Source organism: Watersipora subatra, chromosome 7 (genome assembly GCF_963576615.1).
Source record: "Watersipora subatra chromosome 7, tzWatSuba1.1, whole genome shotgun sequence".
NCBI classification, from domain to species: domain Eukaryota; kingdom Metazoa; phylum Bryozoa; class Gymnolaemata; order Cheilostomatida; family Watersiporidae; genus Watersipora; species Watersipora subatra.
The window spans coordinates 35,998,228-36,015,969 of NC_088714.1; the positions used below are offsets into that span (position 1 = coordinate 35,998,228).

Sequence of the window (17,742 nt, forward strand, 5' to 3'; positions counted from 1 at the left end):
TAGACTTGCTGATCTTTTCTTCATAGCAGCCCGATTCTTATTCGTTTCAAATGACAGGCTTTTATACGCCGCTTTTCCAAAAGGAGATCTGTTGCAACTGTTACCCGAGCAAACACATGATATTGTCCTTTGTCCTCTAATTTCTGTTTCTGAACATCCCGTCTCTACTTCCGGTGTGCCGCAGGTTCGTAGTATAAGGTCTTCTGCAAAACCATTCTTTGCATTAATTTTGATTTATTTTTAAACATAAATGTGACTAGTTGCAATTAGTTCTTGGAATGGAGAACCTAAACTGTATATAGGTGAATTTCTAAAATGGCACTCAGAAAGTGTACCATTTCGTAATTGAAATCCAACATAATTGTTACCTATTACCATCTAGTATCATATCACTACAAGATATTAAAATCAAAACTTTCACATTGCAACTGTAGATAAAGCCTCCTGGTTAACTTTCATGGAAATTACCTTCGTAACAAAACCATCCTATCAACAACGAAACTAGCAATTTTACCAAATGCTTTAAGTTAACAGCTTTTGATGAGAAACTAATTGTTATGGCAAATAGAAATCATAGAAACATAGTCATCATTATGGAAACTAAACTAACGAAATACTGTTTTGCAACTTATTACACTGTGTTGAACATTTAGTGTATATATATTATAATAATGTTATGGTTATTTGAAAGTGTGTAAGTGTAGCTGCTTGCTACATACTCTTTTTGAAATGAAACCTTTGGGTAAACACTATGGTTTTGTAAAAATTGATAAATTTTAATTTAATTTTTAAAAATTACTGAAAAATTTTGCTGACAAATTTGAATTACAAGCGTCATTGAATTTCAGTTTGTTAGGACTTGATATTTATGCACATAGCTGTATTATTAGCAAGTATATTTCGAAATTACATTTGAAAAACATTAATAAGAAATAATTTGAGTTGAACTAAAGATGGTCTCACTATTATATAGCAACAAAATCATTAGAAAAATAATTATTAAACGCATACCAAAAGAATAATTCAAATAATAAAGGGCACATTAGCAACTAGTAAGTATAGTGTGTATGGACGAAATGATCATTGCATGGCTGACACCAGTCCTAGCATTTTGCAAAGCCTCCTATTTATTTAAAGTTCACACCCCAGCTTTGAGCCTTAGCCTTAGACCTCAGCGGTAGACCTCAGCCTTAGACCTCAATCTTAAGCCTCAGCGGTAGGCCTCAGCCTTAGGCCTTAGCCTTAAGCCTGGTTCCCATATACGTCGCAAAGCACCGGTGATAGCACCGCAGGCTATTAGCGGTGAAATGGGAACCTGCGCGCCGGTTACCGCCGAGGACCACCGGTAGCTGCCGGCGGCATCACAATAGTTTAGCGCTGCTCAAATTTCGCAAAAGGCTGCAGGAAAAACCTTCTCGAAATGCACTGTACGGGTGAAGGTCACCATTATAGAAATGGCATGGTGAGCGAACATTTTGTTTGAGTTTAGCGATACAGCTTATATGTGAACATATGCTGCCGCGCCTAACGTCGCAAACGTTTTGCTGCGCAAGTTACCTCCTGAGTCTCGCAATCAATATGGGAACCAGGCCTAAGGCTTCAGCCTTAGGCATCATTACACCGATGGCCTGTTAGCTATTTATGTTGTACAGTTACCAATTGCACTAAAGTAGCCTCAGTAGGATACTAAAGTGTGGGTAAGCATATGAAAGAGGCACTAAGATGTTTGGGTGCCAGTTGTGCTGGTATTGCTAGGTAACGCCTAATGTGAGATCAAATATAATGTGATCTGAACCAGCCAGTCAGATTAGAGCTCTATAACACTCGTCTCAGACAAACAGTAAGTTTTAAAAATGAACGTTTTTAAATGAGGGGCTCAAAACTGCAACAGCTATGTTTAAAAAAATGTCTGGCGTCGCTTTTCACTTTAAGACAAGACAACTTCGCAGCCACCTCCAAGCAGTTAGACATGTATGTAGATGATTATGAGAATACGTCTGGGCAAATAACTAGATTGTTTAAGCTTAGCAATAAATAGTTAATGCAGCTCCAAAGTCGGTGAGATGACTGACTGTTGACCTATTATGATGACTTACTATTTGATTTGGTGTAAATGATGCATAATATAGAGCTAACACAATTGAACTTACTTTTGAAGCTGTCACTTCTCACAGAGTAAATTATTTTTTTCTTAAGACATGTTGTAGTTTTGTCACCGCAATGATGGAGCTTGAAGGAGTTATTATACAGAGTGTCACCACACGCGGGATCCAGCTCGCTATTACAGTGGTAGCACTGGATGGCATCACTTCCTCCGAACGCTGTTTTAAATGAAAGGAATAACTTCTTAGCAACAGCAACATCGCTAGCTCGGTTGTAAAACAAAAAGTACCCGTAAGTGAATTAAAAATTTTACTTTACAAATAAGTACACTTTTAATTTTGTTACAGCAATACAGTTAGAGTAAACTATATAGATATAAACAGAGGAATAGGAGTCCAAGGAAGCTCATACCTGTCAGAAGAAGGACGGCACCCGCGAGTGTACAAAGTCTCATCATGCTCAGCAGTAGTGAGATGAAATGCTTGTGCCGCAATAGTGAGTGGCGTTAAGTGATGATGGTTTTAACTTTCTTTTTATCTGTAAAACTATGATGACAAATACTATCACATGATGTGATAAGGTCAAGGTTATCTCTCAGCTGTCACTTAATTCCTAAGTGATGCGTAGCTTCCTAACAGTAGTTGCTACCATGTTTTATTAAACAGTAACTTATCGAGCCCGATGAAGACAGATGTTTTGAACACATAAAACATTGTTTGTCATTGAGTGAACCTTCAAAATAGTCACCTAACAACCTCAATGCGATGCGAGCCCAAGGACTGATTTTTTGTTTGCATATTTTATTGCTGTGTTTGTGTAGGTACTAAGGTTACCGATAAACTATCTTTAGCTTTGGTTCTAAGGAATACAGAAACAACAGCTCTAAACAAGCATATATATATATATATATATATATATATATATATATATATATATATATATATAACAGCTCTAGACAAGCATATATTTATATACATGTATATATATATATATAAATGATTTCCTCACCCGATTAACCCGTATGGGTGGTAATTTCTGCTCTAACTCGGGTCTCCTACCGGAGACCCGGGAGTTTGAGCACTCGCCTCAAGATCTTAGCTATTCCCAATAGCGCACTTTTCTGCAACTCACTTGAGTTGATTGCTATCGGTATTTGGGCAAGCCACATTTTATGCGCCGGTGTTATTGCGCCCAGTGCCCCAATGACTTCTGGGATTACGGTTGTTCTTACATTCCAGCATTTTTCAATTTCTTCTCCAAGAGGGAGATATTTCTCTACCTTTTCTTTTTCTTTGCTGGCTATATTGTAGTCATTGGGTACTGCTATATCTATTATAGTAGCCCTCTTGTTTTCCTTGTCCACCACCACTATATCTGGTTGGTTTGCTAGGATATGCTTGCCAGTCCGGATGTATATAGAAGTCCCAGAAGACCTTACCACGGTCCCTTTCAATTGACCTTACTAGGAGCTTCCCACCAGTATTGTGGTTTATATATATATATATATATATATATATATATATATATATATATATATATATATATATATATATATATATATATACTCATGCTACAGACAGTACTGTTTCGGCTATTGAAGCCTCATCAGTGCAGCTCAGAGCTTAGGCAAGGGACAAAAATCCCATTACCAATGAGAGTTGACTTCCTGCCACGAAACAACTAAGTTGCCTCGCAGACTTTAAGAAAGTCAATGTGTTGCCACCTGCCATTCTACACCATCATGGCAGAGATATGATAAGGGCAGGATGAAAAACTGACAGCATTCAGTTTACTGGAGAACATATACATATGTATATATATGTATATATGTATATATATGTATATATGTATATATATATATATATATATATATATAAAAAATTGTTTCCTCACCCCGGATACCCCGTATGGGTGGTAAATTCTGCTCTAACTCGGGTCTCCTACCAGAGACCTGGGAGTTTGAGCACTCGTCTCAAGATCTTAGCTGTTCCCAATAGCGCACTTTTCTGCAACTCACCTGAGTTGATTGTTGTTGGTATTTGGGCAAGCCACATTTTATGCGCCGGTGTTATTGCGCCCAGTGCCCCAATGACTACTGGGATTACGGTTGTTCTTACATTCCAGCATTTTTCAATTTCTTCTCCAAGAGGGAGATATTTTTCTACCTTTTCTTTTTCTTTGCTGGCTATATTGTAGTCATTGGGTACTGCTATATCTATTATAGTAGCCCTCTTGTTCTCCTTGTCTACCACCACTATATCTGGTTGGTTTGCTAGGACATGCTTGTCAGTTTGGATGTAGAAGTCCCAGAGGATCTTAGCGCGGTCATTTTCATTGACCTTACCAGGAGCTTCCCACCAGTGTTGTGGTTTATTAAGGCCATACTCATCACATAGACTTCTATACACAATACCTGCGACATGATTATGCCGCTCAGTGTATGCGTTCCCTGCTAGCTGTCTGCATCCACTGATGATGTGTTGGATGGTCTCAGGGGCATCTTTGCACATATATATATACATATATATGTATATATATATATATATATATATATATATATACGTTTTTAAAGTTAAAGTTCAATATCAGAAAGCCTCGTTTAACCACAAAAACAAACAACACCACACAGAATTGAGCAAACACATTTGGAAGTTGAAAGAAAACAACTCAACATACAACATAACATGGAAAATATTAGCTCAAGCACAACCATATACAAACAAAACAAAACGGTGCAAATTATGTTTACTTGAAAAATACTTCATAATATGCAAACCACACTTAGGCACATTAAATAAAAGAAATGAATTGACTTCTAATTGCAGACATGCTAGGAGTTATCTTCTCGGTTACACTTAGCACTAAATTACATGATTAACACAGCGAGCCCATTTCTGATATTTTGGCACTTTCGGTAAAGCTTTTCATTTTAGTACTATTGCGTCTGAGGAGTGCTCGCACGAAACAAATTTGTAACGCAAATACTAAAAGTTTACTTTTTTCGCAATAATTTTTCAAATATTTCATACTCCACTAATAATCTCTTAGATTTTTAGTGTAGAGTTCTCTTTTTATATGCTTTTGCACTTGCTTTTAGTTAATATATATATATACATACATATGTGTATATATGTATATATATATATATATATATATATATATACATAAATATATATACATAAATATATATACATATATATATATACATATATACATATATATATACATGTATACATATATACATATATATATACATATGTATATGTTCTCCAGTAAACTGAATGCTGTCAGTTTTTCATCCTGCCCTTATCATATCTCTGCCATAATGGTGTAGAATGGCAGGTGGCTATCTATAGATAACAAAGTGAATGAGGAGCACCATGATATGTCATGTCTTATATCATGATGACATACATTTACATGAGAAAGCAAACAGTTCACACGTGTTGAGGGGTGTGTCACGATCTCAGCTAGTTTTAACTGCCAGAACATTGGACTATCACCTCTGACTAGCAATTAGATTCTTTATGAAGCCTCAGCAGTAAAACATCCGCCATGTGTTTTAGAGAGCTGCGAGTAACCCACACAAATACTTCACTGACCATGGGTTAATATCAGCTGCCAATCACCATATCCTGGTGGGGAAGATGAATACATGCTTTAAGTAACTGATTTATTGAAGACAGGATGAACATGAGTGGTGGGCAACCAACAACTGCTTCTGGCTCTTTACCATCAGGGACAATTACCGAGCTAATGAGTGGGCGCATGATAAAGCAACCAACATATGAACTGTAGATTCGGTGACCATGGGTTAAGAGATTTGTGTCTGTCTGTCAGCAGTAGTTCAGTGTCTTTCTAGCGGTGAATTGTTTCAGATGTCAACGTATTACCCGATCCATAAGACTTTGTAGGTCAAATGCAGTTTGTGTTTACGTTAAGCTATGATGATCATGCAAAAAAAAGTAAAAAATGATATTTAACAGATTAAAGATGTTGTTGTGACTTACAATTCAATGATAATTTACAAAGGATGTGTGCAATTTTCTACCGTTTGAACTATTAAAGAAGCTTTGAACCAACCTTATTGACAAGTTGTTCTATGTTGACCTATGTTGTTCTATGACCGCAGTCACCTGCAGTCATAGAACAACTTTGGGATATCTATGTTTTGTGTTATCACGTTTTGTGATATCACCCATATGATGAGGACTTATAGACAAAAAAAGTCTTTTGGATGCCACAAAACATCTTACTGCGCCCCTATCCTTTTATTCACTGTCAGCATTGATATACGCACTGTAAAACTTCTAATTGAATGTCAACTTTATATAAACGCCACTGCTATTTGACCGTCACTATAGGAGAAGGGTTGAAAAATAAAGCGCCCCCTTGAATTGACCGCACCCTCCATTTGACCGCCAAATTGACATTCTTTGATCTTTACGAACCCATAATATCAAGTGACCAGTAAAAAAGTGTCCACAAAATAATAAAAATAATACAGAATAATAGAATAATGACTTGGTTACATCAATAGCAATCGATTCTTTCATTGTTTCTGTTCATTGAATTCCATTTTCCAACTCTAAAGATCTTGTTTTTTTTTGTTAAAACTGTGAAAGCAACGCTGTAGAAATAATTAATAACTGTATTAGGCTAATACGGTAGTAGTTTGTTTGTTTGACGCTGTCTTGATACTTTGATGTATGTGAAAAAATGGTTCACATTTATGATGGTACATTAATGACTAGTTTAGGCTAAAAGTTATGCTTAGCTCACACGAGGCTAAAAGTTAATCATTATTTGTGTGAATGCCACTCGTAAAAGTTTTGCTCTGTTAAAAGAATTGTTTGGATGATGATATTGACTAGATCAGCGATACAGAAAAGGAGTTGAGGTCAGAAGGCATTGTGGGAGGTAATGAACAATCAGAAAATGTTCGTTTCATCGAAAGCAGCATTCAGAAGGCAACTGGCTGAGCAAATGATGCAAATATTTTTGTTTCTAAAATGTTAATTTTGGTTTTTGCATGTATTATAAGTATGGGTTGAGTCTTTGTTTTTGAATATATGTTTGTAGCATTTGATAAATTATTACATAGCTTATAAATTTGCGGATTTATAGCATATTATTTAATAGCATCATTGTCGTAATCCTAACTCGGCTTACAATGGATTGACGCTCATTAACTCTTCTATTGCACATGAAGAGACAGTTTTGGCTGCAAACTCTAGCAAACATATCAAAGAGTGCAATGAGCTGTTATGCAACATTGTTAAATATAGTTATAAAATAAAAATGTACCTTCAAATTAAAAATGAAATAAAAAATTGAAAGCTCCAACAAATTGCAAAGCAGGGCACAGGCTATAATATCATCACTGATTTATTAGAGCAATATAACTAGTAGAAATATTTTTTGGCTTCCCAATACATATTTATTTAGAAATCTACAACAAGTTAGAAGTAAGTTAGCAGATTTCCTGTATCTAAAATGGTTAATGTCGCTCTGATCGAAGGAAAGAGCAAAACATAGGCAACATCTGCTTCGCCTGTAGGTGGGTTAAATTTATCTTCCTAAAATTCTGATGAGCTATTTGAAAAATACAACACCAGCCTCTATTTAAATGTCACCTCCAATTGACTGTCACTAGAGAGGAAGGGTTGAAAAATTGAGCGCCATGGCGTTCAAATAGAAATTTTATGGTAGCTTGTTTTAAAATAATGCCTCGACATTAGTCCTTGGTTAACTACAAAATTGACAGCTGCAAAGATATCGGGCTGACAACTCCAACATAAAAACTCGAGGTTCCTATAATATGGTCCTGTGCAATTAGTATTTTGTTATTTTAAGCATAGCTTAGCTTGTAAAGGTTATGGTAGTCAAATTGGAGTTTGCGAAATGCACCCAAATGCAACTGAATATCTCATGAACACCGAGAATGCCCAGATTTCTAATGAATAAAAACTGCAGCGTGTTTAATGAATTTCGATAAGTAGGATTTACTGCTCATATAAATCAGTGCATGGGTAAGCGATTTGCACTAAAGAGGTAAAAATATCTACACTCATTCCTTGTTCAGTAGCAGGCACCTAGTTTGGTAAGGTAATTGCATCTGAAAAAGGAAAGCAGCATCCATTCGCAGAAAAAACAGGAAAAAAAACTAGGAAACCATAATACAAAAAACATACTCAGAAAAAACATAATAAATGCTTTATTAAATTCTCTAACTTCACCACTAGATAGTCGTCTCATTGCCGCAAAAATGACTCCAACAGGAAGCATGTGCCACGGATACTTTACGACAACTAGCACTGCTAAGGTCATGGGCAAAAAAGGTCACTCAATCCTCAGTTCCCTTCACGATTTAGCAGCGATTGTTTTCATTTCTGAAAGCTGTCGCTTTAAAGCCAGAATTTCATGACTTTGGTTGAGGCAGCGATCTTGCAAAAGCCGTTTCTCTTCTAGTTCTTTGTGAAGTTCCTGTGAAACGTTAATGGATACGTGTTAGAAAAAGGCATGCTGACTTGCTGTAATAGTTGGATAAAAACAGGCACACACAACCCAAGCTAAATGTTAACTGGTTTTGTATTCATAGTAAGCTGGTTTGAGAGTACGATGAAAGTAAAAGTGAAAACATTGTAACACAAAAATAAGCGCATGATGAGAGAACTACAAGCTTAGCTAATTACTTACTCGCTCAGCCAAAATGATAATTATTTAAACTTAATATATTTCCATCTTTTGAGCCTACTTTGTTTAGAATAAATAGGTTTTTTCTATAATGTAATAAAATAGCCGTTAATAGCACAGTTTATAAGTATACTGTTTATACGTATACTGTTTACACATATAACAAATGAGCAATTCAAAAACATATTTTTTGTAACATTTTCAGTTATTTTTTTTGCAATTTTAAAAGCATTTCATTTCCTAACTCACAAAACATTAAATTTTAATCAAAATCTGTTTAATTTTCCCCCAAAATAAAATCAATAAAGTTCACTAACAAAAATATTGTGTTGCTCTCCATTGTTATAAAAAATCACTCCCACTTGTTTCGAATAATCATTCAGGAAATCATTTTTTACTACTGTTTGTAGTACATTATACACTGGCAGTACACGCGCTGCGGGAGATTATCAGGCATGTCTATAAGGTGCAGAGATTAAGTATAATCTAACACAACAATTCTAAAATCCTGAACTGCAAGCAATTAGGGCAGTTGGTAGTGTGCCAGTCTGTCAATTCAAATGACATGAGCTCAAATATTTTTTCTCAATCTCCAACTGCAGTTTTGGACAGCTGGACGGACAGATGAACGAACAGATGGACGAACAGCCGGACGGACAGATGGACGAACAGCCGGACAGAGAGCCGAATGGACCGACGGAAAGAAAGCCGAATTCACAGCCGGATGAACAGACAGAGCTTTTCCTATAGTGAAGATTCTGGTATTGTCCAATCACACTTAACAAGACCATCAACTCCTACCTTATCCTTGGCAAAAAGCAAATGTTGGTATTCTGAAAGTTTCATTGTGAGAAGCTGAGAATCTGTTGCCATATCACTGCCAAGCTGTTGCAAATAGCTTTGAGACAATGAAGGTGTGGCAAACTCTGAAGTAGCTGTAGATCTATAAGTGCCACAGGATTCATCATTCTGGAAGATAAGGACAGTGGTTGCATGATCAGACACTATATCAACATTGCAATAATATCATTCTTATCATCATTAGTATTATTGTAATAGGAATTAGGAACATTTTATGTAATGGAGCAGCATACTAAATAATTGAACATCAATTTTACCTAGTAGAAATGCACATTTCTTAAATCTTTGTATGTGCTTGATTACGCCAAAATTGCTCTTATAGATTAATTTGTAATGAGTTGTTTTACTACAAAGAACAACACAATAAAGCAACACAAATAAAAGATGTGGTAATGTTAAACAATGAAATGAATGGTTTATATGATGCTGAAAGTAGTTGGCTGTAAAACATCATAAAACTGCTAATGAAACTGTCTTTTGCCAATACTTACCATGAGTGAAAAACAACTCTCGTCAGAAATTGGAGTAGCTGTAGCTTTGCAAGGTGAGACACCCTTAGTACTTAGTCTACTGAAAGTAAACCTTGGCTCAAGGTGGACAAGTTCTGGCGTAGAAGGAGTTTGCGGTGAAGAGGCTGTGAAAATGCATCCGGATGAATATTATATCAATATTTAGGTTTCCTTTAATCTAGACATGAAGCATCTGATTGGTGTATAACTTTGAATGCTAAGCCAATCAAGCAAGAGAGCAAACTGTTCCAGTTATTCATAGAGCTATCACTGTCTATCGCAATTCATCATCTATGAATAGTGTATCGAAAACCCCTACCTTTTAGCCAATGAACTCACTGGTCGCTGTTATTTGTCGACTGTTTAAACCTGCTAAGAATGAAATCGGCTGACTAACTTTTTTATATCACCAACGTAGTCTCTTCCGATTAACCTGCACTGCTGTACAATCAGTACACAACAAATAAAAAGTAACTCTCTTAGTAAAATTAGATATTTTGCATGATTCAGATGGTCTTTAATTATATGTAGGGTAGACTCATGCCTGTGTAGTTTGATCTTGCATGTGAGCTACTCTATATTTGCAACAATGCTAACGAAGTTAAACATCACCAACAGCCAAAGATTTTTTGCCTCGTAAACAGTCTTTTTCACTGCTACGTCTAATCCTTGGTGAGACTCCACTGAATCAACAAAAAATACTTGTTCATGTCTCAAGAAGAGCATAAGCTATGGTGAGAGGCAGTACACTACTAGCAGACTTGTTCATGTCTCAAGCAAAGCATAACCCATGATGGGACATGGTCGACTACCAACGGACTTGTTCATGTCTCAAGCAAAGCATAACCCATGATGGAACACGGTAGACTACTAACAGACTTGTTCATGTCTCAAGCAAAGCATAACCCATAGTGGGACACAGTAGACTACCAACAGAACTGTTCATGTCTCAAGCAAAGCATAACCCATGGTGACACACGGTAGACTACTAACAGACTTGTTCATGTCTCAAGCAAAGCATAGCCCACAGTGGGACACAGTAGACTACTAACATACTTGTTCATGTCTCAAGCAAAGCATAACCCATAGTGGGACACAGTAGACTACCAACAGAACTGTTCATGTCTCAAGCAAAGCATAACCCATAGTGGGACACGGTAGACTACCAACAGACTTGTTCATGTCTCAAGCAAAGCATAACCCATAGTGGGACACGGTAGACTACCAACCGAATTGTTCATGTCTCAAGCAAAGCATAACCCATGGTGGAACACGGTAGACTACTAACAGACTTGTTCATGTCTCAAGCAAAGCATAGCCCATAATGGGATACAGTAGACTACCAACAGACTTGTTCATGTCTCAAGCAAGGCAAAAGCTATGGTGGGCCACGGTAGACTACCAACAGACTTGCTCATGTCTCAAGCAAATCATAAGCTCTGGTGGGACACGGTAGACTACCAACAGAATTGTTCATGTCTCAAGCAAAGCATAACCCATAGTGGGACACAGTAGACTACCAATAGAACTGTTCATGTCTCAAGCAAAGCATAGCACATAGTGGGACACCGTAGACTACCAACAGACTTGTTCATGTCTCGAGGAGAGCATGCGTCATGGTGGGACACGGTAGACTACCAAAGGCTTGCTATTGACATAACAGGACTACCTACATACGTAAGGATAGAGTGGAATTCGATGCGCTGTTACAAATAAGAGCTGATGTGTTCTTTGGCTGCCCATTATTAACAGCCTTGGGTTTGCAATCCATAACGACTCTATCTTTGCAGGATTTGTGGGCATTTATCCCACAATCGCGACACTTCCAACCTTGTTTGATGAGTCCCCAAAGCTATAACAGCATTAAAAGATATGGTAGGAGTGAAATATACATGCAACTTTGCATGTGCCTCCATATTCTGTCTTCAAAAAGGAGGTGGAAGTTTTAAAAGGATTTGAAAATAGTTAAGAAAAAGTTATTAGTCTATGATTGTTTGTCATCTACACCTAGTTCATAATAAGGAATACTTTTGGGTAAGGCACAAAATACTGCATTCTTGCTAACTTTTGAATAATTATAAAAATATGCAACATCAAGTAATATCATTTAATGTTATTTAATCTCGTCTAACCTAAGTTTTTTGTCAATAAGCTCATGCATCTCACAGACCGAACCAAAAAAAAATTGCCACTACATAATGAATATGTCAGTGGAGAAATCTCTAGTTCTTGAGCATCCTCGTTAGTAAGCTACTCAAATTAAAGGCTTCCCATCCGACATTCAAACCACTTTTCTAAAGACAAGTACTACCAGACCTCTGCTAAGATGTAAGGTAGAGTTTTCCTCATAGGTTTTTACAGATTTACAGACAAGTTGAGATTTCTGCTTTCCTTTACATTTACAAACAACTGTTGTTAGACTAGCTGAAATTTAACTTGATCTTCCAAACGTATAATCACCTCAGTTGCTTCCGACAGTGTTTGAAAATAGATGATTGTACAAGTACATGTATAATAAGTTTTAATAAAGAAAGCTTGTAAATTATAATTACAATAGTAAAAGTATATGATAAAGGTGGTAAAAACTTACCAGACCTGAGCAGTGCTCACAGTATGTCAACTTAAAGTATGTTGTTTCAGCGAAATTATGTTTGAATGATCTCTTTAAAGAGCTGCATTTGGCTAGAATAAAGTATTTCTTGATCTCTCCTTCACTTAGCAGACCATTGCTAGTAAAGTAAGACAGCTTTACAAGTTGATGTGATCAAAACAGAATAAAATGCCTTACTAATAGGTTAAAGAGCTACTATCATAGTAGCTCCCATAAATAGTTTGTGCTGATACAAGCAAGTGAACACGATTCTAAATATAGTATCACAAATAGTAAAATAAATAACAAGAACCAACTTTTTAGGAATATCAAACAATAGAACAAAAAATAACTTACTCGCTGACATCCAAAATGCAAAAGGAAGATTCTATGAAAGGAAAGTTGCTGGAAATTGTCTCAAACTCTTCTACTGAGATGTAGCCGTCTCTGTCTAAGTCATAGTTTTTAAATATTGCCTGAGAAACATAACAATATGTGTTTCCTAATAACATTCACATGTATGTCGTGCTTTCATTTTTTCATCTAAAAAAAACTAATGCTGAAATTTTCTTTGATCAACAGATGCTACCATAAGTTGGGCTGTTTCCATCTCTTCCATAGTTTGCTAACGAAATTCATTAAAAAGCTACAATTCAAAACTTATACACAACAATAATTGAGGAGAATAGCTACTTCTTGTTTAAATAGAATATATTGAAGTAAATTCATTTAATAAATTTGAAGCACCAAAAAATTAACGTTATTCTGCATTTTTCCACTTAGTTTTTTTCACTCGTTATTTGTTCATTCACACATTCATTCATTCATTCATTCATTCATTGATAGGGCTATTATCTGTGTATTCATTCATCAATTCATTGTTAGGGCTATTATCTGTGTATTCATAAATCTATACATTTATTCATTCATCAACTCCTTCACTGGAATCTTTGAAGCAGAAAGTTTAAATCCTAAATTAGATACAAAAAGAATAGATAAACCTACTGTGACCATGTTGGACACATGCTTGCTGACTGTGTCTTTGTCAGGAGGTTTCAACCCTGTCTGCCATTCAGATAAGAGATTTTGCTGATCCACAGATTTGAGGTCTTCGCTCCCTCCAGCCTGTAATTGCAATATCACTTACATAAGTGGACATGTATACGTATATACATATATATATGTATATATATATGTATATATATATACATATATATACATATATATGTATATATATGTATAGATATACATATATATACATATATATATATACATATATATATATATATATACATATATATGTATATATATAGTCTGTGAGACAACCTAGTTGTTTCATGGCAGGAAGTCAACTCTCATTGGTAATGGGATTTGTGTCCCTTGCCTAAGCTCTGAGCTGCACTGATGAGGCTTCAATAGCCGAAACAGTACTGTCTGTAGCATGAGTATATATATATATATATATATATATATATATATATATATATATATATATATATATATATATATATATATATATATATATATATATAGATAGTAGAGTATTTCTACTGCATACATATACTGCTATATATATATATATATATATATATATATATATATATATATATATATATATATATATATATATATATATATATATTGAGCAAAGATGATATCCTGATGTTTCTCCTTTAAAGCTACCTGAGGCATCGACTATTTGTAGATGCTATTTATAGTATTCATCTTCAAAAACCTCCAATCAGCTGATGGACTAGATTCTGAATAGTAAGTTCACCAATTAGCTTATGAGCTTATTCCAGTCGTAGAAATTTTCCTTAGTATCGACATTTCTTACAGAACATCTAATCAGCACTGGCCTGTCGTCTAGAATTTAACTTCTTGCAAACAGTTTTGGATGTTATAACATTTGACATTGGTTGATTATTGCTTCTAGCTTTGAACTATTACCAGCTGCTGTTTAATCGAGTCTATTGCGATACAGGGACTGACTATCAGCTCTGTCTGATCGAGTCTATTGCGATACAGGGACTGACTATCAGCTCTGTCTGATCGAGTCTATTGCGATACAGGCACTGACTATCAGCTCTGTCTGATCGAGTCTATTTCGATACAGGGACTGACTATCAGCTCTGTCTGATCGGGTCTATTCCGATACAGGGACTGACTATCAGCTCTGTCTGATCGAGTCTATTGCAATACAGGGACTGAATATCAGCTCTGTCTGATCGAGTCTATTGCGATACAGGGACTGACTATCAGCTCTGTCTGATCGAGTCTATTGCGATACAGGGACTGACTATCAGCTCTGTCTGATCGAGTCTATTGCGATACAGGGACTGACTATCAGCTCTGTCTGATCGAGTCTATTGCGATACAGGGACTGACTATCAGCTCTGTCTGATCGAGTCTATTGCGATACAGGGACTGACTATCAGCTCTGTCTGATCGAGTCTATTGCGATACAGGGACTGACTATCAGCTCTGTCTGATCGAGTCTATTGCGATACAGGGACTGATTATTATAAGGTGTAGACAAATCTTCAACATTTAAAGTGAGTGTAAACGTAACAATTTTATTTTAATAACTCCACTTGCCTTGAGCGGTTATGTATTTTTGCTGAATATAGTATTTTTTATTTTTTGAATGTTCACGCAGACACTAAACATGAAAAAGATTCTCAGCTATAGATAGGTGTTGAACCTTTAGTCTACAGCTCCTGAAAATTATTACTAACTACTAGAACACACACTTTACCACACCTATTGCAATTCTTATAACAGATCATCGATCATGCGATATGAACACACTAATCATTTAACACTAACCGCTGTTATTCCAACATTAACTCTCGGCTCTCGGGCTAAGGAAAGCTCAAAGATCTCTTCTTCTGAGTAAAAGATGTCTAAGGCTAGCTTGAGGGTTGCTATAAGATCAGAGTTGATGCTGTAGTCAGGCAGGTTATCATGTAGCTTCGTCAAGCAGGAAATGACATTAGAAAGCTGCACAAACTTTGGAAAATTAATTAGCTGTGGCTCTCCTTCTACTGTATCTGGGTGCCCTGTGTGTATAGCTACTAAGTCTTTGAGGTGAACTCCTCTACAAAAATAACTTATGGTAGAAGCATCAGCAGCATACAATCAAGTTGTTTGACGGAATTCTTGTTATAAGTTTTAACTCACAACGACGCCAGGCTACACAATTTGAAAAGATTCAAAAACCATTTTGGTTTTTAACTAAATAATAAAATGCATTTGTGATTTTTAAATCAATATTTAAAAGTAAGCTGATGAATCTTAGAATTTTATAAAAATTTAACATAACAATTTTCTCCGTCATATATGTCGAAAAACATAAGTTCTATACTTGTCCAGGCAAAAAACAACTCAACCCTAACAGAGATTTGGAAAGATCTTTTACTAAATAAATGAGTTAACATGCGCTTTTGCCCTTGGGTAGGTGAAAACAACATTAATATAGTAATTAAGAATATAAACTTTACTAAACAGAGAGCACATATTCACAAAGTTTCCCGACAGCGATAGTGTGACAACTGGGCGCGTTGGTGCCGCAGCGTTACGCTGAACTGACAAGCAGATCATAATCCCAGATGGCCCTATAGTAGAGCAATGGGTGTACAACTTCATTTAAAACCTATGTGCGCTCATATGTGCAGCGACGCTGGTTGCTACGGCCATTTCCATCGCACAAAGATGGCGCATCACACCGGTGATTTACTTCCAAACAGTGTAACTGAATCACAACAGAATGAGCCACGACTGTTACCATGACAACAGAATGGGCCACGACTGTTACCATGACAACAGAATGAGCCATGACTGTTACCATGACAACAAAATGAGCCACGACTGTTACCATGATGGCATTGCAGCTCCATATGGGGGTGTGTGGCTATACTATCGTTGTATGGAAACTTAATACTTGTTACCTCTGAGCCATTGATAGCTGGTTTGGAAAAATTATTTCGCTTCAACTCAACTAATCTATCGACAAGCATAGATAGATCAGTGGTCTTAAATATCATAAAAGTCTCTCATTTATAAGAAGGACTTACATTATAGGAAGGCTGTAGGAATCATTTTCAACTTGACTAGCAGCTCTCCTGTAATTCTGGTAGTTATTCCTGGCAGATATCAGATTTGTCAGCTCTTCTAGTGTCTAAAGTATATATAACTAAGGTTATTCTGTTGGACTTGTCTAAGGTATATATAACTAAGGTTATTCTGTTGGATTTGTCTAAAGTATATATAACTAGGGCTATTCTGAGAGACTCGTCTAAAGTATATATAACTAAAGCTATTCTGTTGTACTTGTCTAAAGTATATATAACTAAAGTTATTCTGTTGGACTTGTCTAAAGTATATATAACTAGGGTTATTCTGTTGGACTTGCCTAAAGTATATATAACTAGGGCTATTCTGATGGACTTGTCTAAAGTATATATAACTAGGGTTATTCTGTTGGACTTGTCTAAAATATATATAACTAAGGTTATTCTGTTGGACTTGTCTAAAGTATATATAACTAGGGCTATTCTGAGAGACTCGTCTAAAGTATATATAACTAAAGCTATTCTGTTGTACTTGTCTAAAGTATATATAACTAAAGTTATTCTGTTGGACTTGTCTAAAGTATATATAACTAGGGTTATTCTGTTGGACTTGCCTAAAGTATATATAACTAGGGCTATTCTGATGGACTTGTCTAAAGTATATATAACTAGGGTTATTCTGTTGGACTTGTCTAAAATATATATAACTAAGGTTATTCTGTTGGACTTGTCTAAAGTATATATAACTAGGGCGATTCTGAGAGACTTGTCTAAAGTATATATAACTAAAGCTATTCTGTTGTACTTGTCTAAAGTATATATAACTAAAGTTATTCTGTTAGACTTGTCTAAAGTATATATAACTAGGGTTATTCTGTTGGACTTGTCTAAAGTATATATAACTAGGGCT

The 17,742-nt window shown here is 35.9% G+C and overlaps 1 protein-coding gene across 1 annotated transcript in view; it reads right to left on the reverse strand.

Moving 5' to 3' along the window:
• Positions 1–8,062: 8,062 nt before the first annotated feature.
• The window catches only part of LOC137399412 (ras guanyl-releasing protein 3-like), a 38,787-nt gene continuing 29,107 nt past the window's right edge, over positions 8,063–17,742 (reverse strand). The window contains exons 8-16 of the mRNA XM_068085512.1: positions 16,836–16,939; positions 15,589–15,859; positions 13,765–13,884; positions 13,117–13,235; positions 12,760–12,898; positions 11,847–12,021; positions 10,152–10,294; positions 9,601–9,768; positions 8,063–8,589 (exon numbers count right to left, since the gene is read on the reverse strand). Coding sequence (XP_067941613.1) covers positions 8,467–8,589; positions 9,601–9,768; positions 10,152–10,294; positions 11,847–12,021; positions 12,760–12,898; positions 13,117–13,235; positions 13,765–13,884; positions 15,589–15,859; positions 16,836–16,939 — 1,362 coding nt within the window. The 3' untranslated portion in view covers positions 8,063–8,466. The remainder of the gene's footprint in view (positions 8,590–9,600; positions 9,769–10,151; positions 10,295–11,846; positions 12,022–12,759; positions 12,899–13,116; positions 13,236–13,764; positions 13,885–15,588; positions 15,860–16,835; positions 16,940–17,742) is intronic.